General features: G+C 37.9%; 1 protein-coding gene across 5 annotated transcripts in view; it reads right to left on the bottom strand.

The window, feature by feature from the left end:
• Positions 1–26,464, bottom strand: part of L3MBTL3 (L3MBTL histone methyl-lysine binding protein 3) — a 124,335-nt gene that overhangs the window by 48,474 nt on the left and 49,397 nt on the right. For all 5 annotated transcript variants that reach the window (XM_023557609.2, XM_023557697.2, XM_064290746.1 and 2 more), the window contains 6 exons: positions 22,791–22,926; positions 21,518–21,609; positions 18,021–18,172; positions 8,469–8,545; positions 3,809–3,894; positions 552–662 (listed from right to left, as the gene is read on the bottom strand). In XM_023557609.2, the coding sequence (XP_023413377.1) occupies positions 552–662; positions 3,809–3,894; positions 8,469–8,545; positions 18,021–18,172; positions 21,518–21,609; positions 22,791–22,926 (654 nt within the window). The remainder of the gene's footprint in view (positions 1–551; positions 663–3,808; positions 3,895–8,468; positions 8,546–18,020; positions 18,173–21,517; positions 21,610–22,790; positions 22,927–26,464) is intronic.

Here is a 26,464-nt window from a genome sequence, read left to right as displayed (position 1 = left end):
AGTCCCTGGAGAAGGACGTAATGCTTGGCGAAGTAGAGGGTCAGGAAAAACAGGAAAGACCCTCAACGAGATGGACTGACACAGTGGCTGCCACTATGGGCTCAAGTATAACAATGACTGTGAGGATGGCACACGACCAAAGAGCATTTCATTCTGTCATACACAGGGTCACTATGAGTCGGAAGCGACTCAATGGCACCTAACAACAAGTTGTTTTTTTTTTTTTAAAACAGACAAGAGTATCAGAGAATCAAGTATTATAATTTTTCTGAATGAAATATTGTTTTAATGTGTTTAATTTCCTTTCTTTCCCCAAACACATACTCAAAATATTACGTCAGTTGTAATTAAAGAGAAAACTTCTTACACAGAAGAAAAAAGCAAGCTGGATGAATACCATCTTATAAAAATGGCACTGCAATTTAAGTTACATATTCCTTTGGTTTTACTAATTATAAGACTTTGCAATTTCAGTACCTGCAAAAATTTTCTCCATGCAAGATATCTTACAATAGACAGAACAAAAGCATACCACAACAGAGAACACTTACTTTTATTCGGTGATCATCGGTGTCTGCAACAGTTGCTACTCTAACAAACATGGGATTTCTTTTGTCTACAACCTCAAGCCTCATTTTTTTCTGGAATCCATGTGGAGGTTTCTGCCATAACATAAAATTGTATACAGTGATATTTAGAGGAAATGATAGTGCAAAAAGGGGACTTAATGTTATAAAGATAGCCAAACCCAAACCCACTGCCATCGAATCAATTCGGACCCATAGCCACCCTACAGCACAGTGTAGAACTGCCCCATAAAAAAATAGGGTTTCCAAATCTGTAAATCTTTAAGGAAGCAGACTGTCACATCTTTCTCCTGCGGAGTGGCTGGTGGGTTCAAACTACCAACCTTTTGGTTAGTAGCCAAGTGCTTTAACCACTACGTAACCAGGGCTCCCTGTTACAAAGAATAATAAAAAAAAAAAGGCGCTATTTAGAGAACCAGCCTATCAGAACTTTCAAGTTCCTAGAGGAGCTCTGGTATTCACCCTCTCCATCAAAAAACACAATCCCAACACACATGCGCAGGCTCTCAGGCAGTAGAAACAAGGAGGCACCTAGTGGTAAGAGAAAATAAGAAAGGCTGAAGCAGAAGACCTTAAGATGAAATTTAAAATTCTGTGGTTATTTGATTAGCCATAGGGAAGAAATCTTTCTTTGGCTGATGGTGACTTGGCAAAAATCAACAAGCACAAAAATTACTTTTAAAAGAGAGAAGAATATTAATGTGACAGAGAGGAGACACAGAGTTAAAAATGGTAATGAAGGCAAAAAGCAGATGTCTGTAAAAAAGAAAATCAGCAATCAAAGCATACAAGATGGAACAGGAATGAGAAAGGAGGACCTACAGCTATCTCAATACTCAGTAGACACCCTTAAGCCACCAAGAAAGTTAGAGGCATTGGGAGGCAAGCTAATTGTTTAGTATGAAAAAAAAAAACACCTTTGAATTGGTGATGTTGGGCCAATTCAACAGAGGTCTCTCCTCTGTAAAATGGGGGAAATAAAATTGTTGCTCTAAAAACTATGTAAAAAATGCAGAACAATCAATGCAAGGGACCTAAGAGGCCAAACCAGAGAAATCTTAGTTTTGTGTCTGATATAAAAGATGCTATATATGTAGACCTATTTGATGTAATTTTGCCCAGTTCAAAGCTGGGGGTAATGTAGCTCTGCTTTGTATTAGACAAAGTTCAAGTCAGAGAAAGTCAGAAAAAAATCTCGTGAAGGGATGCAACCTGGTTTCAAATCAGAAGGCCTTGGGCATTTCAAAGTACAGTCCCTAGTTTTATAGACCTATAAACTTGATATGATCATATTCAGAATGGACTGGCTCTTGAAGTCTGACTTGCTATCTAAACTGACAATAATTGATTAGATTATTTATAGTGGCCAAAATCCACCACTGCACCCCCTTCCGAGTATAACACCTGGGAGGCCATGCTAATAACTGAAACGTTCCTTGGTGAGTATGAGATCCAAGCAGAGGAAAATGAGCAGATGTGAGGGATAAGTCATCTAGTCAAGGGTGAGTTTAAAGAATTGTCCCAGTCCTTAAAAAGAATAAACCTCTCTAGGGATGTTTAAGGAGCCCTGGTGGCACAATATTTAAGTGCTCGGCTGATAAATGAAAGAATGGTGGTTTGAACCCACTCAGCAGCTCCAGGGAGAAAGACCTGACCATCTGCTTCTGTAAAGATTACAGCTAAGAAAACTCTATGGGGTGGTTCTGTCACACGGTGTCACCATGAGTCAGAAGCCACTGGATGGCATCCAAAGGATGTTTACGCATGACTATCGGGTTTCTTCTCCGGGCATTGCTTGATTAATACCAACAAATCATTCTTCTTTGGCCTGTTTTTAAACATTCTATGCAGAACATTTCCATCTTGTTAACGTACTATCTCTTCACATCAGTTTCATACAATAGGTTACAGTATCAGATTTCTCTAACTATACCCTATTAGTACGTAGATCTCAGCAACACACATAGAATATCTCCTCTCTGTGACTGTGCTACTTTTAGAGGAGGCTGAGGTCACCCTTCACAAACTGATTCCTCCACACTGTCAGTGTGACTTTATTCTGAGTTATAGGAACATCTCAATCCCCCCTTACATATTGATTCAGGGTAGGAAGGGGGATTATTACTCAAACCCTTGAAGGTATAAAACATCTTTACTGAATCCTGTACAATAACCTACTTTATGGGCCAACTATTTGTGTAATGATTTGTGTAACACTGTTTCATAAATACAGCATAATTCTAAAAATTATTCCATTTTAAATCTGGAATTTACTCTTAGATGGGCTCATACGTACTCTTTCATGTGTTTTTTTTTCTTCATGTAATATATTTCTTTTTTTTTTTTAATACATTTCTTTCAAAAATTTTTTAATGTTCTTTTCTTCTAAATTTGGGCCCATATCTTCTAATTATTTCTATCACTTAAAATACAAGTAATTTATATGCAAAACGATTAGTTAATGAAAAGCAGTATTTCTGCTAGACTAATTTTTAATTATGCCAAGGAAATCCCGATGGCATAGTGGTTAAGAGCTACGGCTGCTAACCAAAAGGTCGGCAGTTCAAATCCACCAGGAAACAATCTTAAGTATTTAATGTATCTTTCTTTTCCTTTAAATTCATAGGAAAATTTGAATTATAAACTATTTGAGATAAAAAAAGATATTTCATTTCTGATTTTTTCCTTGTATAAGGATGAAGTTTACTCTAAATCTTAGTTATCAATAACCCTGGTTTAGCAAAATACTATAATAAAAGCAAATGAACTTGTATGTTGGTAACTGAACACACTGATTTACAGGAATAAAATAAAAAATAGCATCTCAGCTTGCCATAAAAAATCCAAAGGAAGTAGTAAACGTAATTCTTATTTAAAAAAACAACAATTCCCCGTCTTACTTTGGTCTCCCAGAATAGCTGGAAAAAAAGAGGTTTACTGTAAAATGACAATAACTTACCCCACGCTGCCTCAAGCAAGATTATTTTCCAAAAAGCTTTAAAGTGCAAAATGAAAGTATTTTTTAGGTGTCACAATAAAGACTCTGGCAAGAGTTTGATTTTCAAAATTATAAAAATTCAAAAACATTTTACTTAGCCTTCTGTTCCCCTCCCATTCCTATTCTGGCTCACCAGGACCATATCCTTCTGTTCTTACATGTCAACCAATGAATGATATCTTCAATGCAAATTAATCAAATAATGTAAAATGTATTATCTCACCACTTTGAATGCTCTTGCAGGGGCAGGTAAAGAATTGGTTTCTTCTAAGTACTTATCCCAAGAAAAATGTTTCACATTTGGGTAACCTAAAATAGAAAGAAAAAAGTAAATCCTAAGAGGTTTAACCAAAATGATTGTGAGAATCATAAAATGACCTACAAAAACTCATAATCTAAGAAACCATTCATATTACACGTAAGAATTTACAACGTTACATATTCAGAACTATCCCTGTTAATTGTTTTCACCTCAATTATGACTTATTATTTTTTAAATGAAAATTAAGAAAATATATATGTATGTATATATACACACGCATAATATGTAGATAATTTATATCTTCAGGTAAGGATAGTGATACACACAAGACAAATAATGAAAAGAAACCATAAAAACCCTTCAAATCTAGCAATTTTATCTGCACTAATTTAGAAAAATCTCTTATGTGTGCAAAGACAGAGCACCAATTTATAAGTGAAAATGTGGAAAAAAGTTTAATGACCATTAATACAGAAATGTGCAAAAAACACACAGTACCTATGAAATCTACAGGATTTATTAAAAGGGAGGCAGATTTGTATATACTATCACGTACAATGTTCCACATCATCATATTGTTAGGTCAAAAACAAAAACGAATTCTTGAACAGTATTGAAATGTGTAAAACCAACTATCCTTCATCTTTTCTCCCACATCCTGTTTCCCCCAGAGTCCAAAATCCATTAGGTAGGCACAAGCAAGAATTACTGGCAGCCTGTAATGGTGGCTCAGTGGGGTGGACACGGGCTACATAAAAGCAACAGAGAAAATAAGTAAATATATTGGAAATAACAGAAACCAGGTTTCTCATCAACTATGAAGAGAGGCATAAGTATGGAAAGAAAAAAAATTAGAATGAACTAGGTACTGGATTTCCCCTGAAAGTAATGGTGTAAACTCTAGGTTTTCAATATACATAAATAAATAGATATGAAGTAATATAAATTTGTGTGTATATTTACATACATAAGCTTTCTAGCTATGCCTGCTAAGAGGGCCTGGATGCAGCAATGAGCACACTTAGTGGTCATATCTTAGTTTCTAAATACTGTTTGCCACCAAAAAGAAGAATGGATCGTTGGAGAAAAGACTGACTACTGGATTGGGTCAGCGAAAGCAGAAAATAAGAAAAGTTGTGCCAGAAAAGAAGAATTTTCAAAATACATTAAGAACATGTAAAAATGTCACAGAAACCAACTTAAAGAAATTAAAGAAGTTCCCACTGGTCAAATCTGAGAAAATCTGGACCTGGACATGAAAATAAATAACATAGTAATGGATTACAACCAACTGATGAAAACAGAAATCACACTGAATGAGTAATTAATTGCATGAGTAAATGGGAAGAGGAGTTAGTCTCTGCAGAATGCCAACTAATAAATGTAAAAATAATACAGAATTAGAAAAATTACCATTTAGCAACTGGCAGAGTAATAATTAACTCATATTAGAAACATCGACAGATGGGGGGAACAGCTATATAGTAGAGAAAACTGTTAGACACTATTCTGACTAAGTAATAGTAAAAGAATCAAACAGTAATGAGACAAACTGCCATCAGGTGCCACACGGGAGGATGCTGCAAGAGTACAGCACTGCTTATGTGATATGCCTGCCAAAAATGCATAACCTGGTCTAATCATTAGGAAACATCAATCATACCAAATTAACTCACATTCTACAAAACGACTAGTCTGTAATCCTCGAAAATACTGAGGTCATGAACATTAAGACTGAAGGTTATGACAAATGAGTGCTATGCTTGATCCTGGATTGGATCCTTTTGCTATAAATGACATCATTAGGGCAATTATCAAAACTTGAATGGGTCTCTGAGTCAAGGATACAGATGAGTTTTGTGCTATTCTTACAAATTTTCTCAACATTTGAAATAGTTTCAAAACAATTTTTTTAAATAAATAGGCAAATATATTTCCATGCATACAAACATTTTACATTTTTTAAGTGAAAGTTTATAAATCGTCAGTCTCCCATAAAAAAACTTATATAAACCATGCTATGTATTCCTAGTTGCTCTCCCCCTAATGAGACAGCACAACACTCCTCCTCTCCACCCTGTATTCCCTGTGCCCATTCAGCCAGCTTCTGTCTCCCTCTGCCTTCTCATCTTGCCTCCAGACAGGAGCAGCTCACATAGTCTCATGTGTCTTCACTTGAGCCAAAATTTACTACATATTTTTAAGGATCATAACTTACACAATTTAAAACATTATAATAAAACACTGTGTATACATGCATACATATGGACAAAAGGTTTTTCTAGAAAGATACAATGGTAAACTATTAACAGGGATAACAGTGGTTATCTCTATTTTCACTCATTTTCTAAAAAGAAGCGTGTATTAATGTATAATTAATATATAACTGAAACTGGATAATTCAAAATACGTATCTGCAAGATTTTAATTTTAGAAAAAGAACAATAAACTGCATGTTTAGAGAAAATGTTAGCATGGTGCTGGCCAGCAGGGCTGGTCAGGGGACTGATCCATGAGGTAGCTGGAACATGACAAGGACTGCTGCCTAGGGAGACTAGGTGATTAGGACCACTTCTTTTAAGAGAGTAGATCTGAACTGAGTCAAAAACCTGTGCTTAGAAGGCAGAAGGCAAGAGCCAAGAGGAGAGGGCTGACAGAGAGGGCTGAAGGGTATCTTTTTCATCATGAAGCCAAAGAGTATACATACATCAGTACGTGCCCCATAAATCAGCCTCATTATGTGGCACTTAATAACACACAATTATGGCTTTTTTCTTTAAATTTTCAAAAAACAATGTATTTCCTCTTCTACTGAATTATAAAAATTCATTAAAGGGGATAGATGACTTGGTCAGATTGCCTCACAGAAGTCAGTAATAATACTTCACACCACCCCTTCCAGGGTATCTAACACAATGCTGTGAAGGTATGGCCAGGAGTCTGCTTATCGTTAGTTCTTTGTTTATTTACCAGATCCCTGGTTATGGCCAATAAAAGCGCTGAGGGACAAAAGGGAATTAATACCAACCTGGGAAATCTAAGGGAATCCTCACAGCAGTTTAGATGGTGAAAGTAGCAAAGAGGGGATAGGGCAATCAATATTCACCAGCTGTAACATACACAAGTGACAGGACACAGGTGGGCTAACATCAGAAATCTTCCAGGCAATTTGTCCTGAGTGTAATACCACATTTGGGCCATGAAACCATTAAACTCTCTTGCCTTAACATTTTAGGGTTTATGTAAATGTTCTTTTGAGCTTCAAAACAGTTCTATAAATCACTCAGGACAGGCACTTTTCTCCCTTTAGCATATGAGAAAACTCAGAGAAGAGACTTAGCCATGACCACCACGTGAATGGTTGGTTCCCCAATCAGACACTCAAACACTGTAACGAGGAACTAGGGGCAAGCCTGAAAATGAAACCAGCTGTTAGAATGGAGTAAGAAAAGTATCTGAAACTCCAACCTCAGTGGTTTCTACAGACTACGTCCACAAAACAACTTATGCTAAACCAAGGTGTTAGAAGTTTAACTCTCTCATCCTTTTCCTGCAATACCAATAGTCTTCGTTACTGACACAGTATCCACCAAGAAACCACCTACAGTGCACTTTATGCGTTCTCTTAACTGATAACCCTGCCTTTTCCTATCAGTAGTAGCCATGGTACCGCAAAGAGTGATGTGCTCAAAAAAAGTGTTGATTATGATGAAGCCACAGACTCTGCTTTTTAATACATGAAAATAAACTCAAAATGAGAGAAAACAGACAATCAGCAGGTATAGCGGTAGCCAACAAAGGGAAAGTGAATAAGCTGGGAAGGCTCTATGGCCAAAGGTAGATAGGTAAAGAGCTTGCAAACTTCAGAGAACAGAAAGGTACTCCTAGCATAAAGGTGCAAAATCTATTTTAGAATACCAAATCATACAGAAAAAAGAAAAAGAATATATAAGTTCTCATACAGGTAAAAATTTAAAATCCCAAATTCTCATTTAAATATGAACACTATGCTTTTGCCAGAACTGAACCTGACACAAATAGACATGGCTCAATCCACAAATGCTGTCCCCTGTATCTTCGTCAATACTTGTCATAGATTTAGACAATTCACTTCTATGGTTATGCAATATATTTAAACGTACACTACTGTATTTTCACACAAATAACATGCGTTATATGTTTTGCCGATCATGCAACGCTGGCACCATTATTTCGCATGTTATATGTGTGAGTGCATTATTTATGTGGGCACAGTAATACAAAGTCTAGAAATGAATTTCAAGTTGAGAAATTCAAGATCTCTTAACACGTAACTTCTTATTTTTCCAAAGACAAAATTTGAGACTCTATTATGAGCGAGACCAATGCTTAAAACAGTTTAAGCTAGATTAGGGGCTGGCAAACTATGGCCTTCAGGCCAGCTTCTTGTTTTGGTAAACCAAGTTTTATTGGAATGCATTTACATATGATCTATGATTGCTTTTGTGCTACAACAGCTGAGTTGAGTAGATATGACAGAGGCCATATTGTCTGCAATGCCTAAAATATTGGGCCCTTTACAAAGTCTGCCAACTCCTGAAGTATGTGAATACTCTCAGACACAACCATAACAAACACAAACCTGGTGGAGTAATAAGGGCTCTTCTATGTTCTTTACACCAACCAACTGGATGAATGTGTGGACTAGATGCTTCACACCTGTAGGATACATAAATCAAAAATTCTAATTGTAAGGATAAATTCACAAATAGTAACGAAATTAAAAAAAAGGTTAATTAGACATTGTGAACACATTACATAGAGTTCTGTTTATTATAATCAAGCTAATTGTGAAAAAAAAAAACACTGAAACATTGCTAAACCAAAGATCTTTCATTTTTCCAACATATAATACCTAGAAGATCTTTATTAGGTGATTTTTATCACATGTGGTTGACACCAAGCAGTTTTCTTCCTCGCCAAAATTTTTTACGTAACTCCAAATTTAGCAAAAATTCCAAGGTAGTGTTATTAAAATTCAGAATTATAAACTTACACTGTCCGTACACAAGAAAGCTAAAATTATTCCAGCATCCCTAAGTGCAAACAAATGCACACAAGCAGAAGTTCAATTGCCTTCACAAAACAAACATACTCTCTATCACTCATGAGAATGGCAGAGACCACGTATTAAGAGGGAGAACTCCTTCCTTTTCCTCACCTTGCTCTTCTCATCCTTGTTATCTTTATTTCAGTCAACCAGCTGTTTTTTCAAAGCCTTCTTAAAAAACCCATCACTGTCGAGTCGATTCCGACTCATAGCGACCCTACAGAACAGAGTAAAACTGCCCCCTAGAGTTTTCAAGGAGTGCCTGGAGGATTCAATCTGTTGACCTCTTGGTTAGCAGCCGTAGCACTTAACCACTATGCCACCAGGGTTTCCAAAGCCTTCTTAGAATCATGCGTATTTGGCACATCTAGCTCCTAAGCAAAACTGTTCTCTGTATCCCTCGCCTCAGTAAGAAATGTCTCATTCACTTACTCATTCAGTCTGCTTCCATAAAGATTACAGCCGAGAAAACCCTACGGGCTAGTCCTACTCTGTCACACCTGGGGTCCCGTAAGTCAGAATCAACTCTATAGCAATGGGTTTGGGTTATAAAATGAAGAAGAGAAGTAGGAATTTGACTCCAAAAAAGAAATTTTATTTATTTAAGTTGGGAAATATTTAGAAAACGCTGGGGGTGGGATACATGGAAATTCTCGGTACTCCTTTGCAAATTTTCTTTAAGTTTAAAATTGGTTCAAAATAAATGTTAAAAAAGATGGAAAACAACATTTCATTTATTCAAGAAATATATGCTGAGCAATTACCATGCGCAAGGCACTGTTATAGGGACCAGAGGATACAACAGGCATCAAAACACATTTTTATGTGTTTTATGCCCTTTCTCATGTTTGTGTGCTGGTAGCAACAGTCCAAGAGAGGGGAATGGACTGATGATGCACAAGAGGGTAGACGTGAACTGGTGAGAGGGAATGGAGTCCGGTGCAGGGGCACGTCGGCCGCAGTTACAGGGGAGAAGAAGGTACGGTCTGTTACAGATCAGGGAAGCAGGTAGGCGTGGGGGTCCAAGCCTGTGGCAGTCTCTTCTGACTGGCTTTTTCTTCGGTTGCGGCAATAGGTAGCAGGGTTATCAGATGACAGGGAGGATAGGGAAGGAAGTGTGAGAGGTTTGAGAGAGAAAAAAAAGGAGAACTGTGAAATTTAATGGTCTGGAAGAACAGACAAGGGAGCTATAGTAGGATAGTAGGGCAGGACTAAGGGCCCACTTGAGGTCAGCAGTTGCAAATGCGAACAGACCAACCACCATGTTGTGCGTCCTTCTCCTGCTACGTTCAGCTGCTCAGGTACAGGGATAAGGTAGGCAGTTAGTTGGACTCAACTGGGGTTGGGATTTTGCCAGGCAAACATAACTAAAGGAGGTGAGAAGTTATCATAATATTTTAAAATATGTAAGTACTTAGAGATATACCATATAATTAAAATCTTAAAAAACTAAAAAGTTAATTTAGAATGTTTCTCAAGCTGTGTGCCCTAGGGTAACAGGCATGCTTAAGTAAAAAACAAACCAGACAACAACAAAAAACAGTCAAAAAATTTCAGAAAAACACAGCCATCTGACATCTCCCTTTTAGAGATTTACAGTATACATCATTAGCATATTAAAGACTGTGAAATTCTAATGTAAACAAACCAGTTTCAAATCATTTATACAAGCATTTCCTAAAGACCCTTGATTATAAAACACTGTTTTGGGGGCAATCTATTAACAACATGTGGAACACAGTGTCTGGTAAATGTCTTGCCCTATTAATCAGGTCAAGAGCCCTGGTGGCACAGCGGTTCAGCCCTTGGCTGCTAACAGAAAAGTCAGAGGTTCAACGCTACCAGCCACTCCACAGGAGAAAAAGCTGTGGCAGTATGCTTCTGTAGAAGATTTACAGCCTTAGAAACCCTACAGAGCAGCTCTATTATGACCTATAGGGTCGCTATGAGTCAGCATCGACTCAATGGCAATGGGTTTGGGGTTTTATTAACAAAATCCGTGGAGTCTGTGCTGAGAGATCGGGAAATCTCAACATAGCACTCTTGATGGGAAACGACAAGTAGAAAGCCAGGAAGGTAACAGTGGTTGGAGTTTCTGGTGAACAAAGAAATCTAATGTGTAGTAAAAAACAGAATTTTCTAAGAAATGTTCTAAGTGAATGAGGTTAGCACATAGTCACCAATTTCCAAACCAACCTTTCCAGTTAGCAGCTCTGGACAGTAACACATGGTGAGTTGATGTAAGTCTAATTTAATGATGATTTTCTCCTAACTTATTTCAGTAGAAAATACCTTTAACTTTGTAGCTAAAGGTTTCTTCTTTTATTCCTTTATTCACTTGTTATCTCCTACTCACCGTCCCCCACACTGGTTTTTTTTCCTTTAAACTATATAATAGGGATACATGCATCTGTCATTATTCTAGAAATATAAAAGAAAAACAAGCACTGCCAGGTCAATGCTGACTTCAAATAGCAATCAACAGATTTCCTACAATATATATTTTCATGAAAGATATTTCAATATGCAATTCCTTAAGATGTATTCTGCTATAAACTGTATAAACAAGGTTCTGGAGCTTTATTTTAAGCTATATATATATATCTTTTCCTAGACAATTATTTTGCTTATGGATTACTACTAATGAGGCATTGCCTTTATTTTAGGGAAAGGTGTTAATTTATACACAGCTTCATTAAAAATTAAAAAAATAACAAATACAATGCTTGTTTTAATGGTTTCCTTCCCAATCTAATAAAGCTACCATACACACATTTATAGTTTTTAAATTATTTTTCAGCCTCATAGTGGTTATTTTAAAGTAAGAACATTAGACATTATGAGCTCTTTTGATTTTACTGGAGTTCTCCATGAACAGTCATTGAGGAAAATATTGTGGCATACCATAGCCACTCATTCCTGTACTCCCTGAATCTTAAATAAGGTTTTAATAATATATAAATATTGGTCAAAGTTGCCATTGAATATAAACAACAAAGCCATCTCAATAGCGAAGATAAAAGTGGGCAATTCTTCTCCATAAACAAACAACCCCGCATTTAAAAGTTGAAGGCTGTGAAATCCTTTCTGCTACTACTGAAAAAGAAGTCATCTCTTAGTCCCATCTAGCGTTCAAAAGTAGAAATGTAACCCCCAAAACATATATAATGAAGAACTAATGGTGAAAATGTGACAAACACCTGATCACTGCACTTTTCTTTTGGGTTCTTATGTGTGTCAAGAAAGAAATCCATAGTTTTTTTCTGGACTTCACAAGTAAGGCTGCTAAGATAAAATCAGACCTAGATTGGTAGATTTTTCAAAGGGTCAGAAACCAAAGAAATGATGCATGAAAAATGCATGTTTATGATACAAGGATAAAGAAAGCAAACATTAAGATCCTGGTTTTATGGAACTACAGAGGCTAAGTGATTTTACCAAGTTCTCAGGTTGAAAAGGATGAGATCTTTGTTTCATCAGTCACAGGCAAAGCTAAATAAAACTAATGCGCAGATGCTCGGCTCTGCAGGTCTAGGCAGGGAGTCAAACAAGAACATTCAAGAAGCTTACTTAAAGAAATGCCCCTAGGTGGTACAACCACTCGGCTACTAACTGAAAAGTTGGTGGTTTGAGTCTACCCAGAGTCATCTTCAAACAAAGGCCTGGTAATCTACTTCTGACACTCACAGGGTCACCATGAGATGGGATCAACTCAACAACAACTGGGAGGAAAAAAAAAAACAAAAAAACCCTAAATGAAACCATCAAAATCAATTCAAGCAACAGTGGTTCAGATTCTTTGCACAAATACAGAATACCTGGCCTTTCTCACTCCCTAAATCCAGAGCATGAGGACTCTGCTGATTTATTACTCAGTACCTCATTTTCCTGGATCCCCATTATGTGCTAACTAACTAGTCAAATAAAAAAACTAGTCAAAGACTCCATTAATCTGTGTTTTACTGATAACCAAAGCAGCCAGGACTTGCTTAGCCATTATCAAACAAAGCCTTAAGTGAACAGCACTGGGTGTGGCTCAATTGGGAGCTGCTCAGACAAAGCAGAACCTGCCCCTCTTGTCCATTGTCCTCAAAGCACTGGGTGTGGCTCAAGCCAGTCAAACCCAGTTTACTAGCCCACATGCTGAAGAAAAAAATCCAATTTGTCTTACTGCCTCTGCTTGCCCTGACAATCTATGTAGTCCATGTTTGTATGTACTCCTTGTGAGAGGCCATATAAAAGGTTCTGTTCTCCCTTTATTTGGGGAGCTTGATTTGAGGCATACACCTCCTTGCTTGTGTGCTTGCAATAAACACTCTACCTCCCTCCTCACCTTGGTGTGTCTTTACTGACGAGAAGCCTGGGCAGAAGCTGCTTTAGTTAACACTACTGAACCTTATACCTGATCAGGTTGAGTTCTCCTCCTCATCCGCAAATTAATTTCCAATTCCATTGCCCATAGTCATGGTTTTAAATCTTATTAATCTGCTTTAAGTCTAAAACTTGATTTTTACTAATGCACCACCTACCTGGAAAAGATTGGGGGTGATGGCATCTCATTACTCGGGTGTCAAAATTTCCTCTCATATTCTCCAAGCCAATAAAAAAGTGAACGCAGTCCTTCTCAAGGTTAGACCTTCTTATGGGATTTGGTGTCACCATTTATCCATAATCTCAGATTATCTCCCTCCCAGTGGTCTCCTTCCTTTAGTTTACAACCAAGCTCGAAACCCTAGGTGCTGCAAACCATTCTCAAAAGTTGACTTTCCCTCAGGAATCAATTTAAATCCTCTTTCCCCTTCAGGGCTGAACTTCTCAGTGCCTGGGGGAGAAGAGGTGGTGACTTGCTCTCGTGTGTTTGCCACAGAGCCCAACCCTCAGGCAGTGAGAGACCGGGATGGAGAATGACTGTGTGCAGGACAATATCCAACAGTCTTGCTTTTTTTTCTAGAACTTCGAAGTTCTTTTGAGTTCTAATATTCTGTGGTACTTAGGATTATTTCTAAGTCTCTTGTTGTTAGTTGCCCTCAAGTCTATTCCCACTCATGACGACCCCATTTGTGCAGAGAACTGTTCCATAGGGTTTTCAAGGCTGTGACCTTTTGGAAGTACACTGCCAGGACTGTCTTCTGAGGAACCTCTGGGTTGGTTCAAATCGCCAACCTTTTGTCTAGCAGTCAAGTGCTTGTTTGAAGCACCTATGGACTCCTTATGACCATCAAAGAGATGATTTAATACAGCTACAAAAAACCAGTAACCAAAGCACAAAGGAAACCAAGAGGTAAAACATATTTTTATATCAACATTTACTATTTTCTTTTAATAAAAAACTACTTCTTTAATCCTGTAGAACATTTTCATAATATTCTTTTTAAGAAGAAAATTTTTATTGCAACTAAATATGCAGTACCACAAATTTACAAAGACATACATATGTTTGTTTTCAAATTCCCACTGATATAAAATGACTATCCAAATTCAGAGAAACAAATTCCTATTTCTATAGTATATTAAACTGGGAAAGGCAATCCAATTTGTAAACCCTATTACATACCTAAGTAATTTTTGTAGATGAAAATAATTCCAGAATTCAAAGATCAAAGAAATATTTAGTAAGACTGAAGAAATTCCAGTGCACCTAATCAATTTTCAATGTGCTTTAATTGCATGTTACCCCCCATTGCCGTTGAGTCAATTCTTGACTCATAGCGACCCTATAGGACAGAGTAGAACTGCCCCATAGAGTTTCCAAGGAGTGCCTGGCAGATTCAAACTGCTGACCCTTTGAAAATGTGCTGTATTCTCCTTCTGACAAATGAGAAAATATGACTTCATGCTAACAGTTAGAAGTATAAGTAAATTCTACAAGCATATTCCATCCTACAAATTAGTTTGTGCTCATAACAGTGTAAAATCAGAGCTAAAACAGATCCATTCTTTTGCTCCTCCTAAAAAAGAACCCAGAATCCTCTTTCCTGGGAATTTGGCATCACAGTGAAATAGGCATGGCAAATTTGTCTAGATTTCTCCAATAAAAAAAAATTTTTTTTATTGTGCTTTAGGTGAAAGTTTACACAGCAAATTAGGTTCCCATGTACAATTTTTATACAAATGGTTCCGTGACACTGATTATAATTTTCACAATGTGTCAGCATTCTCATTATTTCCATTCTGTTTGTTCTGTTTCCATTGCTCTAGCTTCCCTGTCCCTCCTTGCCTTCTCATCTCTGCTTTTGGGTAAATGTTGACCATTTGGTCTCACGGAGTTGATTGTTTGAGGGAGCGCATTACTCACGGGTGACACTGTTTATAAACCAATCTGTTATTTGGCTGAAAGGTGACCTCTGGGAGTGGTTTTAGTTGCAAGTTCAAAGAGTATCTTAGGGTGATAATTTCGGGAGTTCATCTAATCTCTATCAGTCCAGTAAGTCTGGTCTCTTTCGGCATTTGAATTTTGTTCTACATTTTTCTCTCATTCTATCTGGGACCTTCTATTATTTCCCTAGTCAGAATGGTTGGTAGTGGTAGTTGGGCACCACCTAGTTCTTCTGGTTTCAAGCTAGAAGAGGCCGCGGTTCATATGGGCTATTAGTCCTGTGGACTAGTTTCTTCTTTGAGTCTTTGGCTTCCTTCATTCTGTTTTGCTCCAGATGAGTAGAGATCACTGGTTGTCTAAGGGGGTTGCCAGCAAGCTTTTAAGACTCCAGACACTATTCATCAAACTAAGACATAGAACATTATTTTTATGAACTATGTTATGCCAACTGACTGAGTTGTCCCATGAGACTGCAGTCCTAAGCCTCTTAACCTGGTAAATCAATCCAGCGAGGTGTTTGGATATGTCTAGAAAGTCTCTGTAACACAGAAATATTCCCAGATGAAATGTTATGGTATCTGGGATTTGCTTCCAGACAATCCTGGAGTAGGAATAATGAGAAAACAAGACTGGAAATAAACTGAAAATTGTTGGTGCTAACTGATGGCTATATGAGGGTCACTGTATTGCTCTTTCTATTTTCGTATATGCTTGAAATTGTCTTATCTCAACAGAAATCCCTTATTGCAAATAAAAAGATATCCAATGAAGACACACTCTGCTTTACAGAATAAAGCCTGGTGGAAACACACAAAAATATGTACTTGACTCTGTATGATTTAATACTGTAACTACTTACCTATACTTTTAAAAAATTCTGTAAAAGTGTATATACATATAATACGAAGTTTTTAAAAATCTGGATAGCAAATGGCTTTTGGTATCTCTCCCTCCTATAGCAATGAAAGTAAAATCTATGAGTGTCTAAAAATTCAATTTCAGAAGTAAAGAAAATTATTGATGGGTATGCTGAATATTCAAATGTATGCACACTAATAATTAAGGTCAAGAAATAAGCTTCCCTGAGATTTAACATTTATTTTAGTGAATATTCATCTGATGCTGTAACATTAGCCACATTTCAAAAACGTATCTGTTCCCTTTCTCTAAAATTTTCTCACACTAAGCGTTCTCTATAAAGAACAAAATACTTCAGAAGTACCTTTCAACAGGAAACTGAATCACAGCAATCACTGAGCATGAATTAGGTATGGAAAACCATTATTGCAAATGTTTAATTAAGTATGAGGGCTTTGCTTATGATAATTATTTTGTAATTATATAATTTTACAAAGGTCACTCCAACCACTTCATGCAGTATATCTAAAAACTGAGAGGATTAAAAACAATGTTCCTCAATTGATAAATACGTACATGTACATTATGACTGGTTAAATCAGCTACTGGGCATAAAAATATGAACGGAAGCTTAAAATAATTTCCTAGAAAATGATACAAGGCACACCAAATGAGGGGGAAAGCGTGAGTCTGTGCATACACATGCATGTGAGTATATGTTGGAAATGTGAGTGTCTAGGAATTAAACCTCACTTCTATAATAAAAATAAAACCCAGTGCCATCAAATCAATTCCGACTCATAGGGATACTACAGGACAGAGTAGACCCGTTCCATAGAGTTTCCAAGGAGCAGCTGTTGGATTTCAACTATCGATCTTTTGGTTAGTAGCCATAGCCTGCCGCAGCTCTTACTATACCACCAGAGCTCCTCTATAACAGGAAGTCAATTAAACTACAAACAATACAGTTGAAGTGAAGGATGTTACTTAGATACATATGCCATATGGGCCTAATACTGTTGTTAGTGTTTCTGTTTTCTCTCCTAGTTGTTTGTGTAGTGCCCGGGGTCTTAAAAGCTTGCGAGCAGTCATTCAAGGCACAAAAATCGGTCTCTATTTGCCTAGAGCAGCAGAGGAAGAAGGAGAGTCAAGAATCAGAGGAGGAACTGCAATGCATGTCTAACTGCCTCCACGAGCAACTGCCATTTTTGTCATGAGACCAGAAGCACTGGATGGTGCCAGGCTACCGTTAACTAAACATTTTAATCAAACAATCTATAGGAGAATCCGGGACAACAGGGAGGAAATGTGAAACAGAATTTCAAATTATGGAATTCAGTCATTCTTGAGCCATTGAGGCTGGATGGCCCCCTGAAACTATTGCTCTGATGTAATCTTTAAAGCTTAAACCAAAACTCCCCTGAAGCCATCTTTAAACCAAGCCAATAGTTTAGCTTAATCAGTAAAGACAGTCTGCCTTGTGCTCTCTTTCAAAGATTATCTACATGGGATCAATCTGACCAACAGTAACGTGAAAGGTTAGATGAGAGTCCTAGGGAGCACTGAGTTTATCTTAATGGTGGTGGAATAATTTGGAAAAGGACAATGAGAATGGTTGCACAACTTGAAGAATGTGATCAATGTCACTGAATTGTACATGTAGAATTTGTTTAATCTGTGTATGCTTTGCTGTGTGTAATCCGCCCCCCCAACAGAAATATATGCTATACGAAACAGGTAAAAAGTTAAAAATCTGGAATAGGAAAGGGTGGGGCAGAGTACTGTCACTATTTGTTGTAAGCTTTACATTTTTTTTTTTTTTTACATTATTATTGTTTTAAAACCATGTACCTGGTTTGCTTGTATAAACATTAAATTAAAAAAGTGTACACCAATGGAAAAGGTCTCACCAATAGTCATAGCTCTCATCCCAGTTGTCAAAATGCACCAGGAAACGATTGTCCACCATATCAGTTACCGTAGCAACACAGATGAATGAAGGGTTCTTTTTGTCTACAGCTTCAAGCTTCATGCCAACTCGAAAGCCTGATGGGATCACTGTCTACACAAACATACAGATTTAATTAGAGATAAGCACACACTTAACAGCAACACCTCCACTCTCCCTGTACTTTCTGCTCAAAGGCCTGCATACATTACTGTATTCATATAATTTAAAAATCGTGTGCCAATTTCACAGCATGGTCGCTTCCCCAAAAGCAACAATTAAAAAAAAAAATGCCCTATTGCCACACTCAGTTAACTATCTGGGCTCAAAATGAAAACATCCACAACCTCACAGAGTTTAAAATAATTTTAGCACGTTTTCATACCTTAGAAAACTATACTAGTTAGGCAAGTTTTATTCACTATATAGTTCACTTTTTCTCCCTCATTTCCTTGATTACAGACTTAACAATTATTAAAAATTGTTTCGTACAAAATGTGCACTTAATCAGGTTAAAAACATGCATGAGTCAGTAATACAAATTCACGGCCACTTCTGAAAAGCTCTTTCAAAGAGTGCTCTACTGAAAGTTGGTCATCTTCCTCTATGAGAGGCTGCAACTTATTACAACTTCAACTTTTACTGAACGCTACAGATACTTCTTATTCACAACAGCAGCAAAAAAAAAAAAAAAAACGATAATACAAAAAGCCATTCAAACAAAAGAGTCTGTAATTTAAGGAAATACACAGATTATCAGTCATCTGGGACTTTGGACTAAAACAATAAAAGTTCAGTAAGAGTTAGTGTTTGAGGTACAATAAAATCTACACTTACAATCTTTTGTGGGGAAAAATATCCTAATCTCAGGGTAGTGGATTTGGATATCAATTATGCTAATCCTAATTCGTTATAAATTACGTCCGCCCTTCTTAAAAAAAATCCTTCTGTTCAGACTGATGTGTAGACACTATTCTAACTACCTCGAGCAAATAGATGTTATCTGTTAACTGTACTTGCACAGTTACGACTGCATAACTCTAGATAGCCACATATATCCAGAAATGTTAGAACAAGTCCTGTCTGAACTGAAGGAGCAGGCACTAATGCTACCCAGAAATCTTTTTCACTATACATGTAAATCTGAAATTATTTATCAAAGTTCTGATCATCAATATTTGAGTAATTGGAGGTAGATGCATCTAGACATAGGAAAATTAACTGCCTCTTGGAGACTGAACTCACAGCCCAAGATTAAGTTGTGCGCTAGCAATGCACAGAATTTAAGAAAACAGTTCAAGGCAGGTAATCAAATTCCTGACTGAACTCATCATCAGAGAACCAGACAGGGATTGGGAAACTTGGAGCACCAACAGAAGGCTGCTGCGTTTCCACCTAATTGATCTTCTCCCCTGGGGCAAACCTTGACAGAGAAGACCTACTGACAACACAGAATTTATATTTTAGAAGTTAAGTTATCCTCTCAATTAAATACCTTAATTTTAAAATAATAACCTGGAACATTATCTCCATTGGTTTTCTAAATCAAAGCACACACACACACACACACGCGCACACACACACACACACTCTTCTTCGTTCTCTAATTCAAGTCTGTTTATGGTCAATTTCATCAGAGAATGTTTCACCTGTTGGACTGATGTCCTCCCAACAACTAACTGGTTAACATAGTTTTCCCAATGGAGGGTATTTGGAATGAAAGAGATGGTTTTTCCCCACTCCTGATATTTATTTCCATTTGGAGGGAATCGCATTAGCGAAACATTTCTGGCATCTGCCACCCCCTCGGAAACCCTGGTGGTGTAGTGGTTAAGTGCTACAGCTGCTAACTAAACGGTCAGCAGTTCAAATCCGCCAGGCGCTCCTTGGAAACTCTATGGTGCAGTTCTACTCTGTCCTATAGGGTCACTATGAGTTGGAATTGACTCGATGGCACTGGGTTTGGTTTTGGGTTTTTTTGCCACCCCCTCACTCACTGGTAACCTGACTAATAAATGTGGCAGGAGAAACTAGTCATAGTCTTGAGGTAAGCTGGCCTGCAAGGCATGTGATTTCTACTCTGCCACTTTCAGGAGGGCAGGTCTGCCATGGTCCAGGGCTTTCTGGGCTTGGTGTGATAGCCATGGCGTGCGGGTGGGGGTGGGGGAGGGGGGACAGTAAATCTCTTAAACTGTTGGGCTCAGAACCGAGAAGCTCATTTTTCTGCAGATATGGGTCATGTCTTTTAACCTAGCCCTTACGAGTTAAACAGATGATATTTTGGTTTTTCATTCCCTTGCTTTCTTTTCTTCGTTCCAATTAGATCAGAACTTGGGCAAAGAACTGTAACTTTCTCTCAGAGATGCCAATAGAGAACATGCAATGGAAAGCAGGAATACAGCCCAAGAGATAGAAAATACATATATATCCAGTCTTTGTTTCTGTTATACTGCAAGATAAAGCTGTAAGCTGGAGTAAAGGTTAATCATAGTCTCTAGCTACATCTTAGATGCAAATCTAAACAGGTCTACATTCCTCTCATTGTGTGAATCACATCTGAACAGCATTCTTCAATAAGGGACAATAAAATATCCCAGAAAACTTAATTTTTACGCACCTTAATTGTAAATTAGACTTGGGTTTTGTATTATGCTGCCTCCTACCATTCAATAAAAAAAAAAGATAACCATGACACGGCTAAAGAAAGGATATTTATTCATGAGAATTTTGAACTAATTTTTAAGTATAATTAAGAGAAGACTCAAAGGCATCAACCACTGTAATTCAAAGGCATCCATTCTTCTTCGGTCTTCTTTATTCACTGTCCAACTTTCGCATGCATGAGGCAACTGAAAATATCACAGCTTGGGTCAGGTGCACCTTAGTCCTCAAGGTGACATCTTTGCTTTTTAACACTTTAAAGAGGTCTTTTGCAGCAGATTTGCCCGAAGCAATACATCGTTTGATGCCTTTAAATTACGGTGTTGGCGAAGAATCTTGCATATACTATGCGCTGCCAGAACAAATAAATCTGTCTTGGAAGAAGTACAGCCAGAATGCTTGCTCCCTAGGAGCAAGGATGGTGAGACTTCATCTCACATACTTTGAACATGTTATCAGAAGGGACCAGTTCCTGAGAAGAACATCATGCTTGGGAAAAGTACAGGGTCAGCGAAAAAGAGGAAGACCCTCAATGAGATAGAGTGACCTGTGGCTGCAACAATGTTCTCAAGCATAGCAACAATTGTGAGGATGGAGGAGGACTGCGCAGTGTTTTGTTCTGTTGTACACGGGGTCACATTGAGTCAGAAAAGACTCAATGGCACCTGACAATAAGATAAGGCTACTCCACTTACCAAAGCAATAAAATACAGTTCCTTGTTATCACTTGTAATTTATCCTATAAGGCACGCATAAATCACCTCCTTTGAAAGAAAAGAGTATTTTGCATATACTTACTATGTTCTGATTTTCAAATAATGACTTGGGAGCAGCTTGAGCTTTGCATGTCTTGAGATAGGTCTGCCAATTAAACTCATCTTCTTTATATCCTAAAGCAAGCACACAACCACAAACTTATTGAAATATCAAAGTATTTTATACTTTGTTTTCTACTCCCACTTTTATCTGTAACTCCTATATGTACATCCCCAAATCAAGTCACCAAGCGATTTTTTTTTTTTAAATAATCAAGGATTATCAAGTAAGCACGTTGGCAAATTTCAATAAGGGAAATGTTCTTTTTTTTTTTTTTAATTTTCAGAATCTCATTAAAGCCAACATTTCCTTACAAAAGGAATTTGAGCATTTTATTTTATCTGTGAACGTGTGAGCTGCTTTCCACTAAAGACCAGAAGCCTGCATGGAAAGAACAGTCAATAATTCACCATATATGAGTTCAGTTTATAGAAAGGCTCATGGCTTTCCTATTTTCACACTCTTCTTCCCTATTGTTTTTGTTTAATCCTTCAGCCCTCTGTAAATATCATTCTGCCCTTAACTTTTCACTCAAAGATAGCTAGTCCATTAAAAAACAATATTCCTGATGCAGGCCAAAAACTATCAAACTAGTAACCTAAATTTTTTACCTCAAGAAAATAATAATACTGTATATACCAGTTAAAAATGAAGAAACAAGACAGTAATTAAACACAAATGATGGACTGAAAAAGATGGACAGTATCTGTTTTCTTGAACTTTTACGTAAACATGAAACAGGAACAATCACTGGCAAACTGTAATATTAAGACTCAGATTATAAGAAAAAGTAATTGTTAAACTCCCACCTAAGCAAATTTTACTGTTATAGTCTCCTTTTCAAACTCCTAAATACTAAGCAAGTTAGCTGTATAATTTCTCAGGATTTTCTATGTACTTAAATATCAGTTGACTGTGTAAACTACAAGGAATAATTTCTTGAAATAAGTTTTTTTCAAGGATATACACATAAAATAAAAATGAAATCTACAGCTAAACGCTATTTGTAGTCAAAGGAAAATATCATCCAAATGTTTTATATGCAAACACACAAGCAGTTTATTCTCTTAAGTACGATTCTTCTTTTTAAATTTCTTTCACTTTTATCTACTTTTTTTCCCTTCATGAACAATAGGCTTGAATTTGGGTCCATCCAAAGTATCACACAGTCTGAATTCCTAAAAATTCTAAATTAGCACGTAAGAAAATTAGCCTTTAACTGAATTTAAAATATAAAACAAACAAATGACAGCACCTTTTGGTGGATGAAGTTTATGGCCGGTTTTCTCACACCACCCAACTGGGTGAATATCCAGAGCATCTGCGTTTACCCAGAAGTCATAGCAATCAGAATACCCATCAAAGTGAAGCTTTATCCGGTATCCAGAAACCTGCAATAGGTAAAGTAGGCTGACTGATTAAAGAAAATAAACAAACAAACAAAAAAACCCAGAATACTCATGTACACAAATAAAAATACAATTAACACGAATATCAGGTATGATACAACCTATGTTAACCAAACCACCTGCCTTAACAGCAACAAAAACAACCAAATGGTAAAATCTAAAAGCAAAGGCATTATATTGGGAAGAGCTGAGCTACAGTGTTCTAGCAACAACCCCAGCTACACTGGGAGCACATGGATACGGGGCAAAGAATAGTTTTCCCACATAGACATATCCTCTCTCCATTCCCTTTACCAAATCAGCTTGTGTGGCACCAAGGAGAGCCAGCAGAGAAACAGCCAGACTAGCACACTGCAGACAGCTCCAGCAAGGCCCCCAAGTGGATGCTGTGCTGGCCACTGTCTGAATGCCAGCTCTCTGTCCTTTTATAAACTCAGCACCTGGCAGTCTGTTTGTCCAGGCCAAGGATGGTACAGACATGGAGAGAGGCCAACAGTAGCTAGGTTGGGAGAAAGAAAAGAAAAGGTCTCCCCTAATCTCCCAGAGAGTAAGCTCAGCCTGTGACTCTCCTCCCACTAGCCTCAATGCCAGCACAGCAGATGTGTTCAAGTGGAAGCACGCACCACATCTCTAATCACTCCGCGAGCACCTGCATTGCAGAAGCCGGAGAAGACGCTTGAGACTACAGCACAAAGCCATTAATAATGCAAAAATACTGGGGTAGCTGCATCGCTACTATCATGGAATGTTCTCTACATTGTTAAAATTCAAGCGGCAGAACTGTATAGTGTAGGTCAGTTTATGAATAAAATTATTTTTGAGTCTGTACGTGTATTTACGTGTGTGTATATAAATGTATGTGTGTGTGTACATACGTATATATGCATACAGTTATACAAATAAACACACACTTATAAATGTATGCACACATATTTACATGTGCATATATACACATATATATGTATATGTTTACATGTGTATGTATATATACATTAAAAAAGGTAAAGAAAAAAGTCTGGAAGGATATATGTCAAACTGTTAATGATTTCTTTTGAGAAGTGGCAGTGAGATGAGCGGGTCAAAGATGGAATGATAGACTTTTTACACTTTATCTTACATATGATTCTTTCAATTTCAATGTATTGATGTATACTTATATAAAATTTACAATTACTTTTAAAATTAAAACAAAACAGAAAGCTAACTTCAAAATCTAGAGTCTCTCTGTTGGGAGGATCCTTGGGAAGTGCAATCTCTCAGGAAGGGGAGGTGCCTGTCCCATGTTCTATGTCCACCTCATTCCAAGCAGGAACTCTGGGGCTGCTTCTCTTGCCAGCCCTACGGCTAGCCAATCCTACCTTGCCTTTTATGCAGGTGTCTCTGGTCAATGCCTATAAGACCACTTGGTCTCCTCATGGTCACACTGCTCTGAGCTTCTGCTTCCATGAATCAGTCTCTGCATCCACCACACTTTACTATGCCTTATGATCTCTGGAACTCTATGCTTTGATAAATAATCTGCTACTTCTTCGACTTCCTTGCCCAAAGACATACCTGACTTGTACCTCTCAAGCCTTCCCTCAAGTGGAGGCTGCTCATTCTCACACACCCACCTACCAGAGGATTGAGGAGGGGTTGCTCCAAGGGCTGTTCTCGGCCCTGGCCCACTTGAGGTCATGCCATGTGGCTGCACCATCTCTCCTGCTCAACATTCCACATGCTAACCTTCCAGACATCCTCGCTCACTCATCAAACACTTAAGCCCTGCTTGCCCTCTTTCTTTCCATCCTGAGTAATGTCATCATCCACATGGATGACTCATTCAATGCCCTGACTTCTTTGCTCCCTCTTCTCCTCTCCATTTCAAACACACACTCACATGGATCTTATCCCCATCAGAAGCTGCTTGCCTCATGAATATTAAACATCCATCCCTAGAAAGAGATCATTCTATTCTTCCAGTTTTGCTAAGCCAGTGACTCCCAATACCCCTCTTCTTCAACCTCTGTGAAAACTCTAGTATCTCACATTTATCTTTCTCCTTTCTCCTTCTCAGCTCCCCTCACCTTAAGTCATCCTTCTTTAGCAATCTCTTCAACATTTAACTACATTTCTAGATTTTTGTCCTGATGTCCTTTTCAAAGGAGCCCTGGCTGTGCAGTGGTTAAGTGATACGGCTGCTAACCAAAAGGTCAGCAGTTTGAATCCACCAGCCACTCCTTGGCAACTCTATGGGACTGTTCTGCTCTGTCCTACAGGGTCACTATGAGTTGGAATTGACTTGACAGCAACAGGTTTTCTGGTCCTTTTCAAACAAGTCACTGGCAAAATCCCATCAACGTAACTAACCACCTATGCTGCACCTATACCTGGTCTAGTGAAGGGTGCTAAGAAAGAAAACATGCTGTGCCTATGTACTGGGCTCTTCATGCTACAGGGTAATCCTCCTACATGCCTCCTACATGTCTGTTATGGATTCAATTGTGTTCCCTCAAAATATGTGTTGTAAATCCTGACCGCTATACCTGTGGTTATAGTCCATTTGGGAATGGGTTGTCTTTGTTATGTCAGTGAGACAGGATTAGTGTAGGGTGTGTCTTGAATCAATCTCTTACGAAATATAAAAGGAGAAGTTTAAAGAAGCAGAGATGGGGAAAGATGCCAAGCCACATGAAAATCACCCAGGAGCAGAAGCTTAAAAGAGACAAGGACCTTCTCCCAGAGCCGACAGCAAAAGAAAGCCTTCCCCTACAGATGGAAACCTAAATTCAGACTTCTAGCCTCCTAACTGTGAGAAAGTAAATTTGTTTGTTAAAGCCACTCACTTATAGTATTTCTGTTATAGCAGCATTAGATAACTAAGACATAATTTGGTACTGAGAGTGGTTCTAGAGGAAGAAAATCATAAAGATGAGTTTTCTGAATTGGTTCTCCAGTCCATCTAGCCTTAAAGGTACTGATGACTCTGCCTCCAGTAGTAAAGAGAGCACTGTTAATCCATGGCATGAGGTGGCAATAGAAATATATGAACTATTACCACCAATGGATCAAATATTTATGAGAGACAAGGCTCTGGGTGACTGCATATTTGATACTTTTCTATAATACCGTCAGAATGAGAAGCTGGCTGCTTGGTCCTACTTTCACTAGACAAAGTGGCCCAAGAAAGGGACAAGCTCAAAGCTTCAGAGTCACAGCTCAGGCACCACATACAATACCTGAAAGCTGCCACTTGTGTCCTGAAAGAAAGTCTTATTTCTTGCAGTAACAGAGCTCATATTGCTGAAAACCAGACTCAGAGTCTTATGGTAAGAGTGGTACATTACAACACCAATTGAATTGGAATCCTGAAACTTGGGATGGGGACATATGGGCAGATAATCAAGAAGCTGGGGACACTGAGCTCCTAAGTTCTGTTGAGTAACTCCTGCCAACAGAACCATCCATCTAACTCCCATCTGAAGAGATTACTCCATCTTCGTCTGCTAAGCCACCCTCCCCAGTAAAACCATGGTCCCTT

The sequence above is a fragment of the Loxodonta africana genome, chromosome 1 (assembly GCF_030014295.1).
Source record: "Loxodonta africana isolate mLoxAfr1 chromosome 1, mLoxAfr1.hap2, whole genome shotgun sequence".
In the NCBI taxonomy this organism is placed as follows: Eukaryota; Metazoa; Chordata; class Mammalia; order Proboscidea; family Elephantidae; genus Loxodonta; species Loxodonta africana.
This window is presented reverse-complemented; position numbering and strand designations above follow the sequence as displayed.